The sequence below is a fragment of the Myiozetetes cayanensis genome, unplaced genomic scaffold (assembly GCF_022539395.1).
Source record: "Myiozetetes cayanensis isolate MyiCay16 unplaced genomic scaffold, myiCay2020 scf22, whole genome shotgun sequence".
Lineage (NCBI taxonomy): Eukaryota > Metazoa > Chordata > Aves > Passeriformes > Tyrannidae > Myiozetetes > Myiozetetes cayanensis.
The window spans coordinates 8,351,413-8,371,764 of NW_026087434.1; the positions used below are offsets into that span (position 1 = coordinate 8,351,413).

Sequence of the window (20,352 nt, forward strand, 5' to 3'; positions counted from 1 at the left end):
TATGTCCCTTGCCGTCCACAAAATACATGTTTGCTTTGCATCAGTTAAACAGTGTTTTAAAATGACTGTTTAATGGTAGCTTTTTTTTTTTTTACTAGAAAAATCAAATTGCAACAGTTAATTAACCTGCCTGACACCAAAGTAAACACATATTTGATACACAATATCCTGGCAAAAGCACTCATCTTGGAATTTGGCTTTTTTTTGATGCATCAAATACCCTTTACATTATTCTAACAAAATCCCAGCAGTCATAACATTTGTGATGGAGGAAAACACTCATAACAGTCCCTCAGAAAAATCTCTGCAGCCTCAGTTGCTCTGAGCTCCAGAGCTGAAGCCGGGGAACCCCACTGACACCTCCTTTTACAAGGGATAGTTTTATTTATAATAATCTTATTCACCCCTTGAAAAACACACCAAGTTACAAGCTATTCAAGTGGACACAGCATGAGCTTTTCAGCCCTGCCCTTCCCACAGCTGTCCAAAAGCTTCAGAGGGCTGTTAGGAAAACAAGTCATGTCCCACTCCTGCAAGAGCAGTTCTTGTAATAGCCAAGCAAAATACTTTCATTTATTCCTTCCGAGTTCTGGACAAAAATATGAGCCCCAGCCTGTGCAGCTTCATTAATATGTTTATGACCATCCTAAAGTAGATTATAAGTAGCAAGACACGGCTGAAAAGATGAATTTAATTTAAAACCAAATTGCCTTTCTAACTCTTTCCACGTCCTTTTCAAACTCAGACATTTCTTCTCAGATGATTACAGATAGGGAGGTGCAAAATAACCAAGTGAAGCAATAAAAGACACCCCAAGAACTGCAGGTACTCAGAACTGAACAGGTAATAACCACAATACAAAGCCTAGAAAAGCCAGATGAAGACTGAAAAGGGAATCTGAGAAATAAAGAACATTCTTTGGGGTTGTTTCAGACAGGAGGGAAACAACTTAATGCCAGACAGGGACTTGTTTACAGGTGAACACAGAACTATTTGTTTAACAGCTACCTGGGAAAGAAACCAAAACACATTCATTTTGGCCTCTGCCATTTCAGAAAATTAAACATTTTCAGCATAATTTCTGACACTGAGAAGAAAATCTTGGTTACTTCAAGCCCAGGTATCTGAGCCAGGGTCAGCCTGCAGTTCAGGGCAGTGTTCCCAGGTTGAAAGCTCTACAGAGATGGCAAACACACACCCACAACCCTATTTTGAGAGGCTGTTTTGGACAGAATTACCCCCCTATCCTGGTTTTCAGAACTTTGTATAGAAGGGAAATAAAACCTTCCTCTAAAAAATAAAAAGCACAAATAGGTGTTCAGTGTTGTTAGTCCCATACTCTCCACCCTCTCACTGCTAAAAGGATTCAAAAAGAACGTGTAAGTACCCAGCATTTCTCAGCATATGGCAAAAAGGAGCAATTTTCCCATCTTGGGAAGCATGACAGGCCCTGCCTTTGTTCCTCCCTAAAAGGGATTGCCAAGCATTAAATATCTATTCACATCTACACCAATTCCTCCAGCTCATGAGAGGTTTTCAGTGATACTTGTAAAAAAAACAGCAGACACACCACCTAAATGACAAGAATGCAAAAAACTTACTTCTAACTATCCACAGAGGAGCTGGCAGCACTCAAACCCTTCCCCACTGCTGCTGTGGGAGTGCTCACACACTCTAGGTGAGAGGGAAGAGCAGTGGAGGTTCTACCTGAACTCCTGGGCAGCACCAAAATCGGTGTCACTGCAGGGAACCCTGCACAGACTCCCAAAACAATCCCACCTGCACGTACCCCTGAGTCAGGAGCACACAGACAAGGGGTGTGGTCTCAGGGCATGCCTCTTAGATTAATTAGGTTTAATTAGGAAGCACAAGTGTAACCAGTGTGACTTACACATCAGTCAGACTGCTGGAGGGACAGCTTATTGTGGAAGGTAAATGCAATATTTGGCTACAGAGCCCAGGACAAATTTACAGCAGATACAGAGTGGACACAAGCAGTTCCTCCCCAGCCTCCTGGAGCTCAGCCCAGACAATCCCACCAGCACACAGCTGGGAGGGAGGCAAAGAGGCTGCCAAGTAGGTCTTTCACTCCTCCCAAGTAGGGGTTTCCTGAGGGCTATCGGGAGGTTAATTGGGAAGGCAGAAAACTCCTCAGCCTGTGGAGGTACCAGCCAGGACCTGAGAGGCTTTGGGTGCTCCTGGCAGCATTCTGAGCACCCCAGAGCTGGGCTGGGAGGGCTGGAAGCAGAGTAAGAAGGGGTACAGTGTGCAGAACCACTGCTCACGTGGGTTCTGAATCACACCAGAACCCCCTGTTGGGCATCACAGCCACATAGGCTGTTTGCTTCCCCCAGACATTAATTAATTAACTCTCCCTGCAGAGGGAGGGCTGCATGACCACTCCTGCCAGCCCTCCTGCACTGCAGCTGAGTGGCTCACCAAGGCATTTCTTCCCTGGGGCTTCTCAATAAATGCCAGTAGGTCTGATGGTAAATGAGTCGTTCTATTTGCACCAGGGACCTCCAAGGACTTGAAGGAACGAGTCAGGACTGGAGGGGTAACACAGGCAGGGGGTGTACAGGGAAAGAGCAGGCAGGGAAGAGTTAGAAAATCACAGGAGGCTGAAAAGGGAAATGCCTTCATTGATATGAAGAATTAAACAACTAAGCTGAGGCAAAGATCAAGAGAACAATGGAATTCACATCCTGTGAGTAAGGAACAGAGCATAAAACAACTGCAGGAGACAGATGCACAAGGGAAAGCAGGTAAGTGGTGGAGAAGATACTCCTGTTTGGGTTCTGTTGCAAGTCAGACCAGAAGATTACTGTGGTCTCCTCCAGCCTTGCTGTGTATGTGTAAATAAAAATAAATCCAGGAAAAATTAGGAAAGGAAGATCAGAGAGCTCAGCATGACAAGTAGGATGTGACTCCTGGGAGGCCTCAATAATTCAGGTGTTTGTCAACACCAAAAGATGGAACGGGAAACAAGTTTTTGTGCTGTGCTGGAAGGGCAGCCAACAAAGGGAGGAGAGAACTGACAGCCACAAACTGCAAGTTTAGGTCTTTAAATTAATAAATGATATCCAGACACACAGACACAAACACACTTCTGGGAATTCAAAACATAACAAGTGTGACAGACAAAAAATCCCCCAACCAGATATGTTGTTTAAAAAGGGGCTAAGAAGAAATCCAAGAGGATGAACGTGCAGTCTGCACCCCAACAGAAATCTGTAGACATTTTATTTGGAATAGTGGACAGATCCAAGTGGCTAAAGAAAGAATAAACAAATAATTAAACAGCAACAAGGAGTTATTTAATGTATTTTAAAAGAAAAAAATATAGTCTTAGAACAACAGGCATAATTGGACAGAATTATCCAGGCACTCTAAATTAAAGCAACAAGCCAGACCTAATCCAAGTGGCTTGAAGCTTGAGAGCAGACAGGCCCAGCTGCTGGATGAAATAAGACTGGAAACATTTTGTATGCTATGCAGGTCAGAGATTGGAAAAGATGAAAGGCTCAAATGAAGAAAGGCAGTTTCATCTAAACCCCCTCAGCACACACCCAGCAGGATCTAATGATGCCTGAGAGCCGAGACAGCACTGGGGGGAAAAGATTCACCCCATGAGCTGGGGAATACAAACTGGCACGTGGGAAAAGAGAGAGGGAAATGGCAGAGCAGGAGAAAGAGGTGTAACAGAAACCAGGTGAAGAGACTGTGTTTAAAGGCTTCTCCTGAAGATGATTCTTCCCTGGGAGGGTGGGCAGGCCCTGGCACAGGTTGCCCAGGGAAGCTGTGGCTGCCCCATCCCTGGAAGTGTCCAAGGCCAGGTTGGACAGGGCTTGGAACAACCTGGGCTGGTGGAAGGTGTCCCTGCCCGTGGCAGGGGGTGGGACTGGGTGGGCTTTAAGGCCCTTTCCAACCCAAACCATCCTGTGATTCCATGATCTCCCAGAAACACTGGTCAGCTCTTGTGTTTAACATCTTCCAGTGTTTAGCCACTATTTTGGGTAAGCTCCTGTTCCTGCCCCTTCCCCTAAGGATCAACAGCACACAACAACTTCCTCCCATTTACAGGGGATGAGCCCTGTCAGAAGGGTTGGCTCAGAGCCCAGACCTCTCCATGCACATCAGATTCTCAGCAGATTTATGTTATTGCAGCGATAGCATCCTCTCCCCCTCTCCCTCACTTCCCTCCTCTCTTAAAAACCTCTCAGTGACGCTTCCAAAATAACACTGATGATGGATTTGTATCTGTCTGATGCTCTGGCTTGCTGTCCAGCAAAGCCAGCTCAGCACCCCTGCCCAGCTCTGTGCTTTGGGGCAATAAATTTAACTCCCCCTCACGTATTTTCCAACCTTTCCCTGCCTCAGTTTTCCCAGTTCCCTGACCCCCAGCTGGACAATATTTTCTGTGGTCCAAATCCATGAGGTTGTCTGGGTTATAGCTATACACTCTTTGTGGAAGTGCAATGAAAAATCACATGTAGGGCCCCAAAAACACATGAGAAGAAACCCACTGATGGCAGGAGCCAAGCTGGGGGTCCCAACAGGCAAAGTGGCAAATTGTGCAACCACAGAACTGGAAAAAAATCCAAGGGATCCCAACACAGCTGACCACAGATGGTTAAATCTTTTAAACATGTTGTTTGAGATGGGCAGCACTGCTTCAGTTTCTTAGTTTATGTTTTTTTCAGGTCTTTCTCAGCAATCACAAGGACAGTAAAGTCTTATTTTTCTCCACTGACACCCCTCTCCTTTTCTGCTAACACATGCCCCAACTCAGCAGGGGCCCAAAGAAGTGCCTGTGTTTGCAAATACTCAAAAACCAGTTCCTGTTTGTACACAAAAACAGTCTGAGAACAAAGGCAGGGTAAAGAAATTAAAATAAATGTGCTCGTTAAAGATAAGTGGGATTGGTTTCATTTTAAAGAATATTATTCTAAGGTCTACTTAAGACATTACATGGCTTTTTTGTCACCACACAAACCCAATCTTTACCTGATGCTGTGAACCACTGTAATTCAGTGTCAGAAGTCAAACCACTGCACTTCTGCTACAGGAACTGTTTGCAGATGAAGAGAAAATCAGTTCAAGGGAGGTGCTGGAAATAACTAACCTGAATTCAAGGAAAGGGCAACTGCTAACAGAGGTATTAACGGGAGATAACTTTCCAAACAATTTTTTTTTTCCCAAGTTTGAACAGAAGGAAAGAATTCTCCATCTCCTCGACCCCCAAAAAATGCATTTATAATCTTGCCTTGGCAGTAAAAGAATGTAGAAAGTAACAGGACACTGCTCACCCCTCCATCAGATCCTCCCAAGGACAGTCCCCTCTCTGCTATTCTGCAGGCAAAACAATAATCTCAGATGAGAACTGAAGGCTGATTACTTTGTCCTTTAATCCTTATTTACAAGGTGTAACCCCTCAACTGAGTTAACAGAAGCTCCCAGTTATTTGAAATCAGATCTTGCAGCTAAGCATGAACAAAGTATTTGTTTTGCAGAACAAATACTTGAGCTTGCAGCTCCCTCCCATAAACGCCCAAAATACCCCCAAAACATTACCTTTTCAATACATTCTGGCCAAGTGAATTTAAACATAAAAAACCCCCCAGATCTTTATTCTTGGGGGCAGTACAGATAAACCTGTGCAGTGCAGAAAATCCCAACCAGGAGCCCAAGTGAATTGAATCAGAGAGGGAAGAAAGCACTCAGGAGCTGCACATCCCTTCAAGCACTACTGACACTCCCCACTCACTTGATTATCAAGTGAAAATCCCACTCAGAGAGGCTGATGACTTTTGAAACTGCACAATTTGACCCCTCCTATTTGATTAAAACACACCAGGTAGTGCTCACAGAGGACTACAAGGTCAGCACCAGTTCATTAATTCCCCTGAGAGACTCTGCTGGAAGGAGACTTCTGTTGTTTTCTTCTGCTTTTAAAGGCCAAATGAAACAGGAGGGCAAATGAAAATCCTTTCAAACTTATTTAATTCCATTTCCTTTTTCTCAGTGAAGCACTCCTGCCCCTCAGAGACTCTGTGAAAGAACTGCCCTCACTACAGCAAAAATGCAAAATGGTTTTAAACCCCTCAAATTTAGTGTTTTAATCAGTTTTAACCCATCCTGCTTAAACTACTGAGCTTTGTGCTGCACCTCAAAGATTGGCACAGTGTCATTAAAGGAAGTGCTTGGAAAAGCTGGAGCTAAAAGAGGAATTACCCACGGATTCTTTCAGCTTCTTCCCTCGTGATTATGGCATCACTCACACCCCTTCCACACCTCCTGGGAGTGCACCCTGGAACACAAAAGAGCAAGAAAAAAAAAGCCACTGAAACCACTTCAACCACCTGCAGGGCAGGTTTTTATAATGAGACTTTGCACACAAGTGTCTTAAAGCACACAGCTTGGACAAGATTTGATTAAACAAAAAAAAAAAAAATTCCTTGCTAAGAAATCCAACATTAAAGTTTAAAAGCTCCTGGGAATGAAAAGCCAGCAGTAAGAGTTCCAGGGGAAGAAGAGATGAAAGTTCTTGTGGAATGAGAAGTCTGGTCCACAAGAGTCTTCAGGCAAGAAGAAGAAAAGAAGATAAGATCAATTTTGAACCACCAGAGGCCTTGAGATGTCCCACTTGGCAGTTTTCTGGGAAAGATCCCCATACAGATGTAATGGCACAGAAAAGCTGGGCTGGGAGCATTTCCTGGCCCCTACCAATTCATGTGCTGCTCCTGCACTGAGTGTCTCTTCTAGGATTATTTGCCCCTCAGAACACAAAACTCCTGCAGATAAATCAATCAATTCACCCATGCAGGTAGAAAGCATCAGTGTGCTCTGATCAAAAGCAAATAATAACAATGACCAGGCTGGCAGAAGGAGAAGTTTTGCCACAGCACAAGTGCTTTGGAGGAATTTCCACTCCATCTTACTGGATATACCCCAGGAGTGTGTCCTGTGGGCCAGCCCTGACACAGTCTCAGTGTCAGACCTTTTCCTCCCCTTTCTTCACAGGCTTCTCTGCTTTCCACATCCACTGACCTCACCTCTGGAAAAGCATCTTACTATTGTCTCCCACACACGAGTTCCATCACACACACCCGTAGCCACAGCAGTTTTAAGCAGTCAACCATGTCCCAAGGCAGCAGAAATGGCCAAGATCTGGCCACAGCATCCAGAGTGCAGACGAGACCGTGCTCACACAACACCCTTCCCTCTGCAAACACGATCATTTCAGTGTTGGCCTCTGGGCAGTAGCACATTTCCTTTTGTATGGAGAATGTTTACAGGCAGGCAGTGCTGTGCAAATAAAACCTGCTCTGCCACCAGCTACCACATCATCTGAAGCAAACTGGAAGCTCAGTTGCACCAGTCCAGTTGGAAGCAGGGGCCAAGTGCATAAATCAATAAAAAAGCTCATCTTAGCTGTGGAACTTCCCAGCTGAGCATCAGACAGCAAGTGATGAGGGGAATGTGCCTCCTGCTGGCACAGCTGTGGGTGTCAGGCCAGGGGAAAAGCTGGGAATGAGGAGCTACTGAGTGACAGAAACCCGTTTCTAAAGTGGCCAGAGCTCCCGAGCTGGATGCAGTTTGGCAGTGACCACAATTCGCGTTCCATGCCTGGCTCCGCTGCCGGTAACACAGCTCGGCTCTGTCACAGCTCATCACCCCCCTCGCGTGGGGAAAAAGCCAAGTGCAGGGTTCGTTAGCACAGCCCGGCTTCAATTAACCAATTAACAGCTGCTCCCGCCTTTCTAACACCAATGAACTCCCTCTGAAGGCAACGCGCGTCAAAACATCTCCTAAAAACACAAATCAATCCCACGCATTGAGAAACATCTTAATTAGAAAATGAAAATACAAACACAAGATGCCTCCCCTTTGTCCCTCCTGGGCTGATCAGGGGGTCAATCGTCCTCACAAAGCCAAGAGGTCACACCTCACCCTGCACTCAGGACTCACTGCTGCTCCTCGGGACAGCCCCAAAAAATAGAGAACACATTCATTGCTCCTCCTGGGCACAGATACCCCTGGAGTTCCTGCCTTCCTTGAGATGGGGAGAATAACTGCCAACAGCAGTTTCTCCTCATAGTAACTATGCCAAGTTAACATGTGTTTTCAGGTGCTCTGTCAACGCCCCCCCCCCACAAGGAAGGTTCCGTGCTGGTGGCTTCGTGACAGCTCTTCATCAGAGACAATGAAAATCTTCCATTTTTCTTGAACAACCCTCCAAAGAAATAAATGGCAGGGGAAACAGATCCCAATTTGACAAAAAACAGGCTCAGCTAAAGGACATAAAGGCAGAGAAGTGCTCTGTAGGCAGCAGCAAAAGATATCAGCACATGCACATCCCAAAACAAGCGTGTCAGAAACTGGCACTTGTGCAATTACCACATGCTGGTGGTGATAATTAGACAGTGTCCTAAACCAGTTCCATCCCACACCCTGTATGGTACTGACCAGCAGCAAACCCATTCCCAAAGCCTATTTCAGGAATCAACAGAGTATGAAAAGAAACTGGAAACGGGCTCAGCAAAAGGTTTATTTCACAGAGGCCAAGAAAGCAGCACCAGAAGAGAATTACACAGGACTGACAGAGTAACCTCTCAGAACAACTTCTGGGCTGGCCCAAGGGGCGTGGAGGTTTTGGGGCTTTAAGCAACACTCAGTGACCAGGAGTGTGCTGGAAACACGGCAGTTTTGCAGCACGAGTTTGCTTTCACAGAGTCGGGTGTTAAGGCCCTTGAACAGTCACCCCACGCGGGACTCAAATACCTTCAAAGCGCCTGTGGCTGTCGTAGTCCTCCGAGCAGGGGATCTCCACGAACTTGTCCCGCAGGCTGTCGCCGCGATGTGCCAGCACCTCGGTGACCCCGTCCTGGGGGATGCCATCCGCGGAGAGCCCGTCCCGGGCGAGCAGGCGGCTCCAGAGCACGAGGCTGCCGGCGGCCGCGGCCGAGAGCAGGAGGAGCGGGACCAGGAGCGCCGCCTTCCCCCGCCATCCCCGCGGCTCCGGCCGGGCCCGGCCCTTCCTGGCGCTGCGGGGGGAGCACAGCACGGGCCGTGAGCGACGGACGGGCCGAGCGGGCCCGGCGCTGGTTTCGAGCACAAACACGCACAAATATTTACAAACACCCGCGATCCCGCCCCGCCCGCCCCCCACGGCAGCTCCCCCGGAGCCGCGGCACGGCCGGGCCTGGGCACCGCCGCCCCCGGGGCAGCGGGCGGGAGGTGCGGGCCGGGCCCCCCCCGTGCGGGTACCTGCTGTGCCGGCGGCCCCCGCGGCCCGCTCCCGTTCCCGCTCCAGCTCCCGCCGCCGTTCCCGGCCCGCTCCCGGCGCTCTCGGGGCCGCGGGGCAGCGCCCGGCGCTGCGGGGCCATCGCGCCTCCTCCGCCGCCAGTGATGCGCTCGGCGCGCCTCGCGCTGGCCTGGCCTGCCTGGGGAGAGCGCTCGGCCGGGCGGGAGGGTCCGGCACGGGGCCGGGAGCGGCGGAGGGGGGACAGCGGGAAACCGGGACAGCGGGGAACTGGGACAGCGAGAGCCGGGGACAGCGGGACGCGGGCGGGCAGCGCCGGGACAGCGGGGCCGGAGCGGCGGGACGCGGGCGGGCGGTGTGTGCCGGGGCACGGCGGCGGCAGCCCAAAGCAATCGAGGCCGGAGCATGCGGCGGCGCCTGGTGCACCTGGACCTGAAGGGCGCCGCGCCCCGCGCGCCGTACCTGGAACAGGTGAGGGAGGGACCTGGGACAGGTGCAGGATTTACCAGGCATAGGTGAGGAATGCGCTTGGCGCAGGTGTGCCTGGGGCAGGTGAGGGACGTACTTGGCCCAGGTGAGGAGGGCATGGGGACACCAGGACTCACCCCGTCCCGCAGGTGCTGCCGCTGTTCCGTGCCCTGGGTGCCACCGGGCTGCTGCTGGAATATGAGGACACCTTCCCATACACGGGGCCTCTGGAGCCGCTGCGGGCTCCGCACGCCTACAGGTACTGCCACAAACCCACAGGTACCACCTGCCTGGTACCCCCCGGGCACTGACGGTCTCTCCCCAGCCCCGCGGAGCTGCGGGCTGTGCTGAGCCGGGCGCGGGCGCAGGGCCTGGACGTGGTGCCGCTGGTGCAGAGCTTCGGGCACATGGAGGTGAGCGGGGCTGGGATGGGATGGGGGAGCAGGGTGGGTGCGCTGAGCCGGCAGTGCCTTGGGGGGCAAAGAGGACAGTGGGATCCTGGGGGGCGTTAGGGAGCACTGCCAGCAGGTCAGGGAGTGATCCAGCCCTGGGAGGCACATCTGCAGGACTGGGCCCAGCTGTGGCTCCTCAGCACAGCAGGGACAGGGAGCTCCTGGAGCGGGTCCAGCAGAGGCTGCAGAGATGCTGAAGGGCTGGAGCATCTCTGGGAGCAGGAAAGGCTGAGGGAGCTGGGGCTGTTCAGCCTCCAGAGGAGCCACTGAGAGGAGACCTCCCCAGGGTGTGTCAGGGGCTGCAGGGAGGGGGCAGAGGATGGATCAGGCTCTGCTCAGGGAGCACAGCAATGGCACAAGAGGAACGGGCAGGAACTGATAGGTAGGAAGCTCCACCTGAACACAGGGAAGAACTACTTCCCTGTGCAGTGACCCAGCACTGAACAGATTGCCCAGAGGGGCTGTGAAGTCTCCCTCACTGCAGATATTCAAAAACCATTTGGACACAATCCTGTGCCATATGCTCTGGGATAACCCTGCTTGAGCAGGGAGGCAGGACCAGATGCCCCACTGTGGTCCTTTCCAACCTGAACCATGCTGTGATTCTGTGTTGGGAAATCTCTGATGTAAATCCCAATGTTTCCGTTATCCAGCTGTGCCAGCTGTAGGATTTGGCATCAGGGTCACACTGCACCATCTCCTTCACCCAGAGACCCCCCAGCACCAAGAGGCACAGCCGTGTCCCCCAGCCTGTCCCACCCTGTGCTGGCCCTGGCGCTCACTCCCAGCCAAACCCTGTTTTAGCAGGAGCTGCTCTCAGAGCCCTGGTGACAGGGGACACCGCTGTCCCCTCGCCCCGTGGCTGCTCCCCAGGCTCTCCTTTCCCTTGCAGTTTGTGCTGAAGCACAGGGAGTTCGCCCATCTGCGGGAGGTGCCGGCGCTGCCCAACGCCCTGAACCCACACAAGGAGGAGTCTCTGGCGCTGGTCAAGGCCATGATTGACCAGGTCATGGCCCTGCACGAGGGCCTGGAATGGCTCCACATCGGATGTGATGAGGTGGGACTTCCCTTGAGCTGGGAATTTTTTCCCTTTGAGGAGTGATGGCAAGGGCTGAGACCCTGCATGGGCATTCACTTTAAGAGTTGGACTCGATGATCCTCGTGGGTCCCTTCCAGCTCAGAACATTCTGTGATTCTGTGACTCTGCATTTCAGTTTGGGTGGGATTTGGGGAGAGAAAACACAACTCAAGCCAGAGTAGAAAAGCCTTTTTGACACTAATTGATTCCAGTAACAAGGGATGTCATTCCAATTAATCTGAGTGTAATATCAAAGTATTGAAAGCAGCTTCTTAAATCTAAGTCAGCATTTGGGTTTAGGTCAAATGAGTATTTAAAGTGAGATTATCTACTGGAGCTGTTCAGTACAAATGATGTGAGTTTTATGTAAGATGTTGTCTCACTGTTCTGGCCAAGTTATTCAAAGTAAGCCTTTTGTGGTGGGAAACAACTTTTTTTATCTTGGGAATTTGTCTTCTTGAGAAACAGAACCTTGAGTTTTCTCCTGCCTCATAGTTTCTTAAAACCATCCTGATGGTACACAGATCCCTGGCATTCATTGTGATCACTGAACTGTACTGGTGTAAGTCAGTGGTTTGTATCCTGTTGCGTAGGAACTGATGGCAAGGTTAGACGAGGAGCTGCAGGCTTTTATAAAGCAAAATGCTATTTATGTAGAATACCTGTGTTGTGGATAAAACCTGCTCTAAAACAGCAAAGAGTTTAAATGCATATCCAGCTAAACAGGCCTGCATGCACTCTCTGCATGGACCAAGTATGAGGGGGCTGCACTAGGACATGCCCTCAAGTTGTTTTTAGACTCATACAGATTATCTCCTTTCCTGAGAGAGGAACCTCATTTTGTATAAGTCAGGACCTGAGGTATTGCCAGATTTGAAGGTAATAAATGTGGTGAGAGCTACTCCCAAGGACAAACCTTCCCAAGGCAAATCCAGCATTTAAATATTTTAGTTTCTATAGGAAAATTCCCTTCTGATCACAGGTAGTCACGGCCACAGTCTCCTGCACACTGACAGCACGGAGAGGTGCTTTCAAATGTGTCCACTCAGAGTGTCCCATCTGGGCAAAAAGTTTGGGATATTGGATGACTTAATGATACCATGTCAAACCCATTTTCTTTTTGTATATAAGCAGTCAGGATTCTTTGTTGATGTTTCAGGTCTACTACCTCGGTGAGGGAGAGGAGTCCAAGCAGTGGCTGCAGCAGCCACACAACACCCCAGAGAAGCTGTGCCTGGCCCACATAAAGGCAGTTGCCAGTTGTGTGGCCTCATCTTACCCCAGGGTGACTCCCATCGTGTGGGACGACATGCTCAGGGGCATGAGTGAGGAAACACTGGCAGGTGTGTGACCAGGGATGGGGTGAGGCATGTTTTGTGTCATACAAAAAGGCTTTATACAGCCAGTTAAAACAGATTTGCTGGCACTGAAAATAATGCAAACAAGAAGAGATGAGACGTATCTGTTTGACCAGAGAACAGGAACACTCAGGCCTTGGCTGTCACCAGACTTTCTGTGTGACTGTGGGCAAGTCTGAACACAAACACTTAAACAAAATGCTCATCCTGCAGTGGTTGCCATCAATTCTACTTTCTTAACACATTCAGATAAAAGAGCCTGTGGTCCAAGTCTAAATCTCTGTGTCTCTCACCACCCTCCAATGTTTGCTGTTGCTCTGTGCAGCACCTGGCCCCAGTGGTGCAAACACAGAAGCTGCAGCCCTGGGAACACCTCTGGGATCACGGAGCACACCCTGAGGACTGACACTGAATTGTGGGGTAGCTCCAAGACCTTGACATCACGAGTCTTGTTTGTTGAAAAATGTGAAACCACTGCTAAAATTTGAGCATAGATGGAGTTCCAGCATTTTCAGACCACCTCACATGTGCTGCTGCACCAATAATCTGTCCTTAGTTCTCCCTTTTACCTGGCTGTTTTCCATTACTTAGGAGAGCTCTGTTCCTTGCAGAGTCGGGGGTCCCCCAGCTGGTGCAGCCCATGATCTGGGACTACGCAGCCGACCTGCACGTGGAGGGCAAAGGTTTGTGCTTCTCTGCTCAGCTGGGTAAAGCAAAGAGCTGTTTAAGCAAAAGAGCCAAAGCAAATTTGTGTCATTAAAGCATACCTTAGTTGGACACCAAACTATTCTATTTTTGTTAAATTGCTTCTTGTTGCTTTAACAGCATAAACACAGCCCGTTGGAGTTCACAGTAGAGTTGCTATTAATAATTTTCTTGTACTATTTATGCTTCTTGTATGAAGGACTTGCATTGTCTGCTGCTTAATTCTTTTCAACACTAATGGGGCATTGAGAGGTTTTTCACAAGCACTGTTACATCAACTCTCCTCACACTGAAACCAGTGGGAGCGATAGCCCTGTCTTGAGCAGCTCTGCAAAAGAAGCTTCAAGGCTTCAGACATCTGCAGAGCTCAAAGGGAAACTCCTAAAGGCTCCAATCAGGCATTTAACATGCATGAAAATATTTCTTTGTTGGAAGAAGAATCAGCTGTCAGATGTTGAGCAGGCTTGTTACGTGCCCAAGGTTCCTTTGGCATTGTAACAATCCAAGGGGATGGAATACAGTTAACTGGACCCATGAAAACAGGAGGGCAGCCAACAAAAAGGCTCCTCAGAGAAGGTGTCAAATGTCCCATCCTTGGGACCTCAGCAACCCGTTGGAACTGGACCCTGGTTTCTCTTTACTCCAGCATTTCAGCCAGGGTTGAAATGTGAAAGGCTCGTCCTGTGAGTGCCCCTTTGTGTCTCATTGCAGTGCAGCTCATAGAGAAGTATCGGAGATGTGGCTTCTCCAAGGTGTGGTTTGCAAGTGCCTTTAAAGGAGCCACAGGAGCGAATCAGTCCCTCACACTTATTGGGCACCACCTGAAGAACCAGCTGGAGTGGCTGGAAGTGGCCAGCAGGACCCCCCCTGATGTCCTTGAAGGTATCGCCCTGACGGGCTGGCAGAGGTGAGAACAGCCCTTGGAATGGTTCCAGGGGGAACACGGAGGCAACTTCACCCCAAAACTCCCTAAGGGCTGCAGGGAGGCTGGGGAGGTGGAAGGGAATTTTGCAAGGGAATACCAGAGAGCTGAATTCCAATTTCTGTCTCTGATTTGCCTTGAGAAAGTAATTTGGTTTGTATCTGTTCTTATTAGTAAGACAGGAATACTTTGTGTTTCAGGGATAGAAAGTCCCTTCTCTGAGACAGAAGCTGATGTTTCTAAAGCTCTTTAATTTTAAGGATTGAAATATTAAAACTTCCCACTTGTTTAGTATGTTCTACCAGTAAAATATCTAATAATGGATTTTTTTTTTTTTTTACACAGGTATGATCACTTCTCTGTTCTGTGTGAGCTTCTCCCAGTGGCAATTCCATCCCTGGCAGTGTGTCTGCAGGCACTACAGAATGGTACAATGACAACTTTATTCTCTCTCAGCTAATGCCTTGCACAAGAGGGAGCTGACCTTGCCCTAAGGTTGGCACAGGCTTGTTGTGTTTTGAGGTGGTTTGAGTATCTGATCGTGGTCTGAATTATGAACAATAAATTACAGTTTGCAGTCATGGCAGCAGCAGAGAAGTCTCTTGGCCTGAGTATTTAAAAACAGCCATTGGATACTCATCATTTATTATGTTCTAACCCAGAAATGATGAGAAACTTCATGTTTATAATAAAAAATAAATTTAAGAAGCTGAATTGCTTTTTAAACTGATTTGAAACAATACTGACATATAAATGAGATTAATTTAGTTTAGATTTAGATCTTGTTTAAGTATAAAAGTTGCTTCAAGGAATCACTTTTCTTAAAATGGATGTAGGAAGGACACTGCCTGGTAAAATACTTCCTGTAGTTTCTGGTTTCTTTACAGGCAGTTGTCAACAGAAGGGGTTTTTTTAGTCTTGCTGCATTTCTTATTTTCAAAACAAAGCCCTGCAGCCTACTGATTTTTAACTCAGGCACTAGAAATATTCAGCATCCTGAATGGGAAGCTCAGAGCTGGCAAGTGCTTTACCAGACAACTGTGTGAAAGACCACGTGCTCCACTTCCCACCCACAAGTGTTTTTTCTTCTTCTATTCCCATTTTACCTTTAAAAAAAAATCTCCACCCGAGGAGAACTGCTGAGCCAAGGCAGAGAACTCCAGAAGAACCCTCCTGTGTGAACATTTTGGTCCCTCAGGCTCCTTTTCCTTATTTCCACTGTCTTCTGCCAGGTGGCTACTCTGAAAAGGTTAAAGAAAACGTGGAGAAGCTCCTGGGAATGCCTAACCTGGAAATTGATACTTACATGAGGTAAAATTCCAGCTGGAGAATTCAGGTGCTTCTCCTTCTGTGGTAAGTTCAGAAACGAATGGATCCTCTTTGTCCAGCACGAGTGTGGGGACCTTTCCTGGGAGCAACATCCTCACCCTTGTGACAGAAGTGAGTTTCTACCTCAAGTCATCAGTGGAGGAACTTCTCGAGAGGAACAGGTACTGAGGTTTCTGTTGATTCTCTGCCTGGCTGCCCCAGTGTTGGAGCTGCATCACCTCCAAGTGGGGCACAACTCCAGCAAAATGATTTAAACATCAAGCTCTGCATTTCAGGCATCATTGGCACCTCAGCAGAACATCATATTTAGAGGGCAATTTAAAATATTTCAGCAGAATTCCTAAATGCTGTGTGCTGCCTTTATTTCAGGCATCTAGTTCTATTCCTGAATTACATTTTACTGCTATTTAAAGTTGAAATGAAAATTTTGAACAGTGCAGTTACAAAAAAAGGAGCTCGAAACGAAACTTAAACTGCAGCAGATGATCAGTTTTTATCAACTGCCAAGAACACCCTTTTATAAGCTAGTTCCAAAGATAGACAGACTTAAATAAAAGCATTGTCTCTGTGCAGAAGTTCAGCTGCAGTCTTACCCACCTCCCTGCCATCCTACAAACCCAGATGTCACTGCTCTTTCCAACTCTGCTCCTATTGGTATCCATTCTCAGGTATGTCACAGGCTGGTTCAGCCCCTACCACAGGAAAAGGAAGATTATTCACCCTGTAATAATGCACCTCTTCCAGCCAGATGCAGTCAGGTAACACCTCTTGTTTTGCATCACATGGGAAGCAGCCTGTCATATTTTGGGCACTTAATTACAGAGTTTTGAGTCCTTGCCTCTTTCTGTAATTATCTCAGAAGCATCGGTGGGAATATTAAATATTAAGTATTCATATTAAGTATTCATAATATGGTTTTAAACAGAAAATGTTGGGGTTGGATTTAGATGATCAAAGTTCCCTCCCAACTCAAACCATTCTCGGATTCTAATTTTATGTTTGCCTGCCTCCTGTTGAATAAATTCTTTGAATACAAGTACAAAAATGGTCTCCAAAAACCTCTCCCTTGTCTACTCCTGTGCAGTGGTTGGCCTTGGTGGAGGATTTCACCATGGACCAGCTTCCAGACAGGGACTGGAATAAAGCCAGACCCTCCTCCCTGCTCCCTGTCACCACGTGCTGTTCACAACTTGTCCTGCACATTTTGCCAATTCATGCTATTTTATTTTTTTTTTTTTGGCTGTGATAAGGTGAATATCCAACTGCATCTCCTCTTTCTGATAAAACCCAGAATTAAATTCCCACCAAGTCTCTCACAGCAGGTTTCAGTTACACTTAAAATGTGTATAGTGGTTTTTTGAGCTCACATCTCGGTACTTTAAAAGTCCTTGCATGAGAAAAGTGCCAAGATTATTGGTACTTAAACAGAAACAGCATCAACCTTTGGCCATCTGAACAAAATCAAGTGCTTTGGGCTGTTGTAATGGATGCTTCTTTTCCTGTGAAGTCATTTTAAGGGCAGCACTCCCTTCCTCAGGCCAGTAAGCCAGCCCTCCCCTGAGGCAGAGCTCACCTGCAAATGTCACTGTTCCTTCCTTCTCCCTTCTGCTCAGTCTCCTCTCCAAGTGGAATGCTGTGGTGCAGGACCTCCAAGCAGCCATGGAGCAAGTTTTCCACCCGTGTGCCATAGAGGAGTGGATGGAGGAGAACGTCCACCCCAGCCTACAGAAGCTGCAGCAAGTGGTGGATGATTTAGATGAAGCAATAAAAGCACAAAATTAGGGGCACTTCAATTAGTCTGTCTCATTCCATGGGGAAACATGGCTAGTGAAAACCAGCAACTAGTCATGGAGCTGGGGTTTGTCACCTGGAGAGCTGAACTGTGATTAAACAACAGTGACCCGAGGGCAAGAAGGAATTTATTGGTGTAATAGACTTCAAGTCTATTTTAATCTTCCTGTCTTAACACACTCTGAGCCTTAATTCACCTGCCCTGTAAGTCAGGTTTGCTGCCCTTGCATAACAGAAGGCAGGAGCGAGTCACCACCCTGGAGAAAAACCCAGTCAATATTTGCAGCAACAGACTTTCTTACTTAACAGTACCTGGAGAAGTTCTCCAAGTTCTGCTCCAGTCAGTGCCCAACATGTCCAGCCTTTGCAATGTTCATAAAAAGAAACATTTAGGATACTTACACCGTGCTTTAGGTCCTTTTGTTCTGTCCTGCCACTGCTCCGTGTGTCAGCTGTGTTGTGTCCTGCTGTTCCATCACCAGTCCTTCCACAGCAGGAGCAGTTGGTTTGTTGCAGATTTGGGGCTGGATTTTTTCAGTCTTTGAAACACATAAAAGTGTGGGGCTTAAACCCTGCTTTGATTAGCCTGAGGTCAGGGATTAGCAGGGCCTGGCAGGGGCTGCCAGCTCTCAGCAGAGGCACGAGGGGACCGTGCCATCACAGAGCCAGAGGGAGCCCCAGGAACGATGAGCTGGGACATGGAAGGAAAATGCCAAACACAGGGCTGCTTCCCTGGCTGCCAGAGCATCAGCTCAGCTCAGTGATCAGGTCCACATGCAGGTTGTTATCTAAAACTAAGCAATTGTTATGCATACCTTAATTACAAAAGTTACATACCTTGAACTAAACAAGATCTTAACTTATTTTTCTTGAATAAATCCTTTGATACTCAAAATGTTTGTGGAATTGTGCTTCTTTTTGTGTGTGTGGCATGTTGGTTTGGTTTAAAGGAGGGAAGATGGAAATATATTCACCAGTGGAGAGTTGGGTCTCCATTAACTCCTCCAGCAGGTCTGTGTCAAGGAGTAATTTAGACAGCCATTAATATTTTAATAATTTTAATTAAAAACAATACAAAATACTACAGTGATGCAAAACAAGTTATCAAATTTGATTTTATCAATGCACTTATTTTAAAAAAAGACAGTATAACAAGGCCTTGCTGCAATTCTACTTGCAATTTTACAGTAAAAAAAAAAGGCAATTTCTGAACAGTTTCAAGAAGCATTTTTGCCTCTCAGCAATCTATGACAGTGTCAGGACTAGCACTCTTTACTATTAAGCCAGCTGAGTTTTTGGTATCTGTGACTTCATAAATACAGCCCAAGAGTCAGATATCAACTAGACAGTTTAAAGACTTTGATTTTCCTTTGAGACTTGCACAGCTGATCCTACTTCCCTGTGAAACATCCCAACATTGGATTACTGGATTATTACCTAAAGCAGTGTTCTCTGTCCAGCAGGCACTCCGAGCACTCTGGTTTTGTCCCTGCAGCACAGTCGTGGTACAGGACATGACAGGGTTGGTTTATGGGGCAGGGTGTCAGGTCTGGTTTTCAATAATTTCTAAGTCCTATAAAGTACAGCTGTCCAGGCACAAGTCAGTAGATGGCCTGATATGCAAAAAAGACAACTCCATCTCCTGTAATGCTGTCCCAGGAGGACCCAATTTCCTAACAAAACTAGCCTTTCACATCATTCTTTGAGCCCAAGCCACTTCACCCCAGGCACACCTAAGGCTACATTAGGAGTGAGGAAAACCATCCAAAAAAACTTTTAGCAAAACGGTGAGAAGTGGCAAACGAGGAGCATGAGAGGACAATCCAAAGAGGGAAGAACAGCACCTGTCCTGAGTTAGCACCTGCTGTCCTCAACAGTTCAAGCTGCCCCACATCACTGAGGGCACACACACTGCCACAACCAAACCCATGTTTAAGGCCATTTGCAAGTTAAATTTACACACACACAGTTACTGCAAAACATGAAAGTGGGGTGATGTCTTCCAGCTGCCAAAGATCAAGTTTTTGAGGACAGGAAGCAAACGTGGACCAAGAGAAACAGGATGTTCCCAGGTGTATCAGCCCAAACACACCAGGCAGAACCCACAGTAAGAGACAATTCCCTCAGTCTGAGCTTCCCTTTAGGTCAAACTGTGGAACTCAGGTTGCCATTGGAGCTGTACTTGTTTGTACACTGGCAGAGTTGCCCAATGCCAAATGGAAATGGCACAAGAGGGGATGGCTCAGCTGCTCTGAGAGGCTGAGGAGTCAAAAAACCCCTCCCAGACACAGTGGCAGCTGCCACCCCTCTCCTGCCACCACAGCAGGACACTGAGGGCTGAGGGGGACACCACACAACACCTTCAGAGAGGTGATCACTGAACATAACCCAAAAGGCAACTTACTCCACAGGATGTACTTCCAGCCAGGTTGTACCTTATTAGAGGTTGTTCCCCTTTCCAGGGCTTCTCAGTTTTCCTTACATTGTTTCAGTCTTTGTGTGAGACGTTGCACAGTCCATGAGTCCATCCATTACTGACACCAGGAATGCACAGCAAGCTGGATACACAAGAGCTCAGCAGAGCAGGGCACAGGATGCAGCTCAGGGTTACACCAGCAGACGTACCTTTCAAAAGCTGATTTTAACTAAGCATGGTTTCCATCTTCCATGGAATGGCAGCTCTCATGGGAATACAAAAGAAGCCCAGTATAGCTGTGACTGAATGCAGGTGGTTTTTCCTGTTTTACCCATGGGCTCAGATTGTAAGTGCAATGCACACCACAAATGCCCTCTGCATGTCCTTGACACAGAGCAGCAGTTACCACAGGCTGTGCCTACACTGTACCATTAAACACTCTAGGTTTTTTCAGTATTTCTTACTGGAAGTCCTTAGAACACTCACCACTCTCATTTTACACTGTGGGGAAAGAAAGAGTTCTTCAAATCCCCAATCTCATTCTCCTCTCTCTAAAATGAGCACCACT

The 20,352-nt window shown here is 47.8% G+C and overlaps 2 protein-coding genes across 3 annotated transcripts in view; one reads left to right on the plus strand and one right to left on the minus strand.

Annotated features, from left to right (window-relative positions):
• The window catches only part of OGFOD3 (2-oxoglutarate and iron dependent oxygenase domain containing 3), a 32,988-nt gene extending 23,577 nt beyond the window's left edge, over positions 1-9,411 (minus strand). The window contains exons 1-4 of the mRNA XM_050318964.1: positions 9,271-9,411; positions 8,785-9,047; positions 6,235-6,310; positions 5,310-5,352 (exon numbers count right to left, since the gene is read on the minus strand). Coding sequence (XP_050174921.1) covers positions 5,310-5,352; positions 6,235-6,310; positions 8,785-9,047; positions 9,271-9,389 — 501 coding nt within the window. The 5' untranslated portion in view covers positions 9,390-9,411. The remainder of the gene's footprint in view (positions 1-5,309; positions 5,353-6,234; positions 6,311-8,784; positions 9,048-9,270) is intronic.
• Positions 9,412-9,613: 202 nt separating this feature from the next.
• HEXD (hexosaminidase D) lies at positions 9,614-18,255 on the plus strand. Of its 2 annotated transcripts, none has more exons than XM_050318962.1 (12): positions 9,614-9,736; positions 9,883-9,992; positions 10,059-10,146; positions 11,078-11,242; positions 12,423-12,606; positions 13,233-13,304; positions 14,038-14,233; positions 14,594-14,676; positions 15,481-15,559; positions 15,637-15,738; positions 16,246-16,335; positions 17,191-18,255. In XM_050318962.1, exons 1-12 carry the CDS (start codon positions 9,671-9,673, stop codon positions 17,357-17,359), a joined length of 1,404 nt encoding a protein of 467 aa, XP_050174919.1. In that variant the 5' UTR covers positions 9,614-9,670; the 3' UTR covers positions 17,360-18,255. The 2 variants fall into 2 exon arrangements, with proteins under 2 accessions (XP_050174919.1, XP_050174920.1); XM_050318963.1 differs by lacking the exon at positions 9,614-9,736 and adding an exon at positions 9,773-9,802.
• Positions 18,256-20,352: the final 2,097 nt, after the last annotated feature.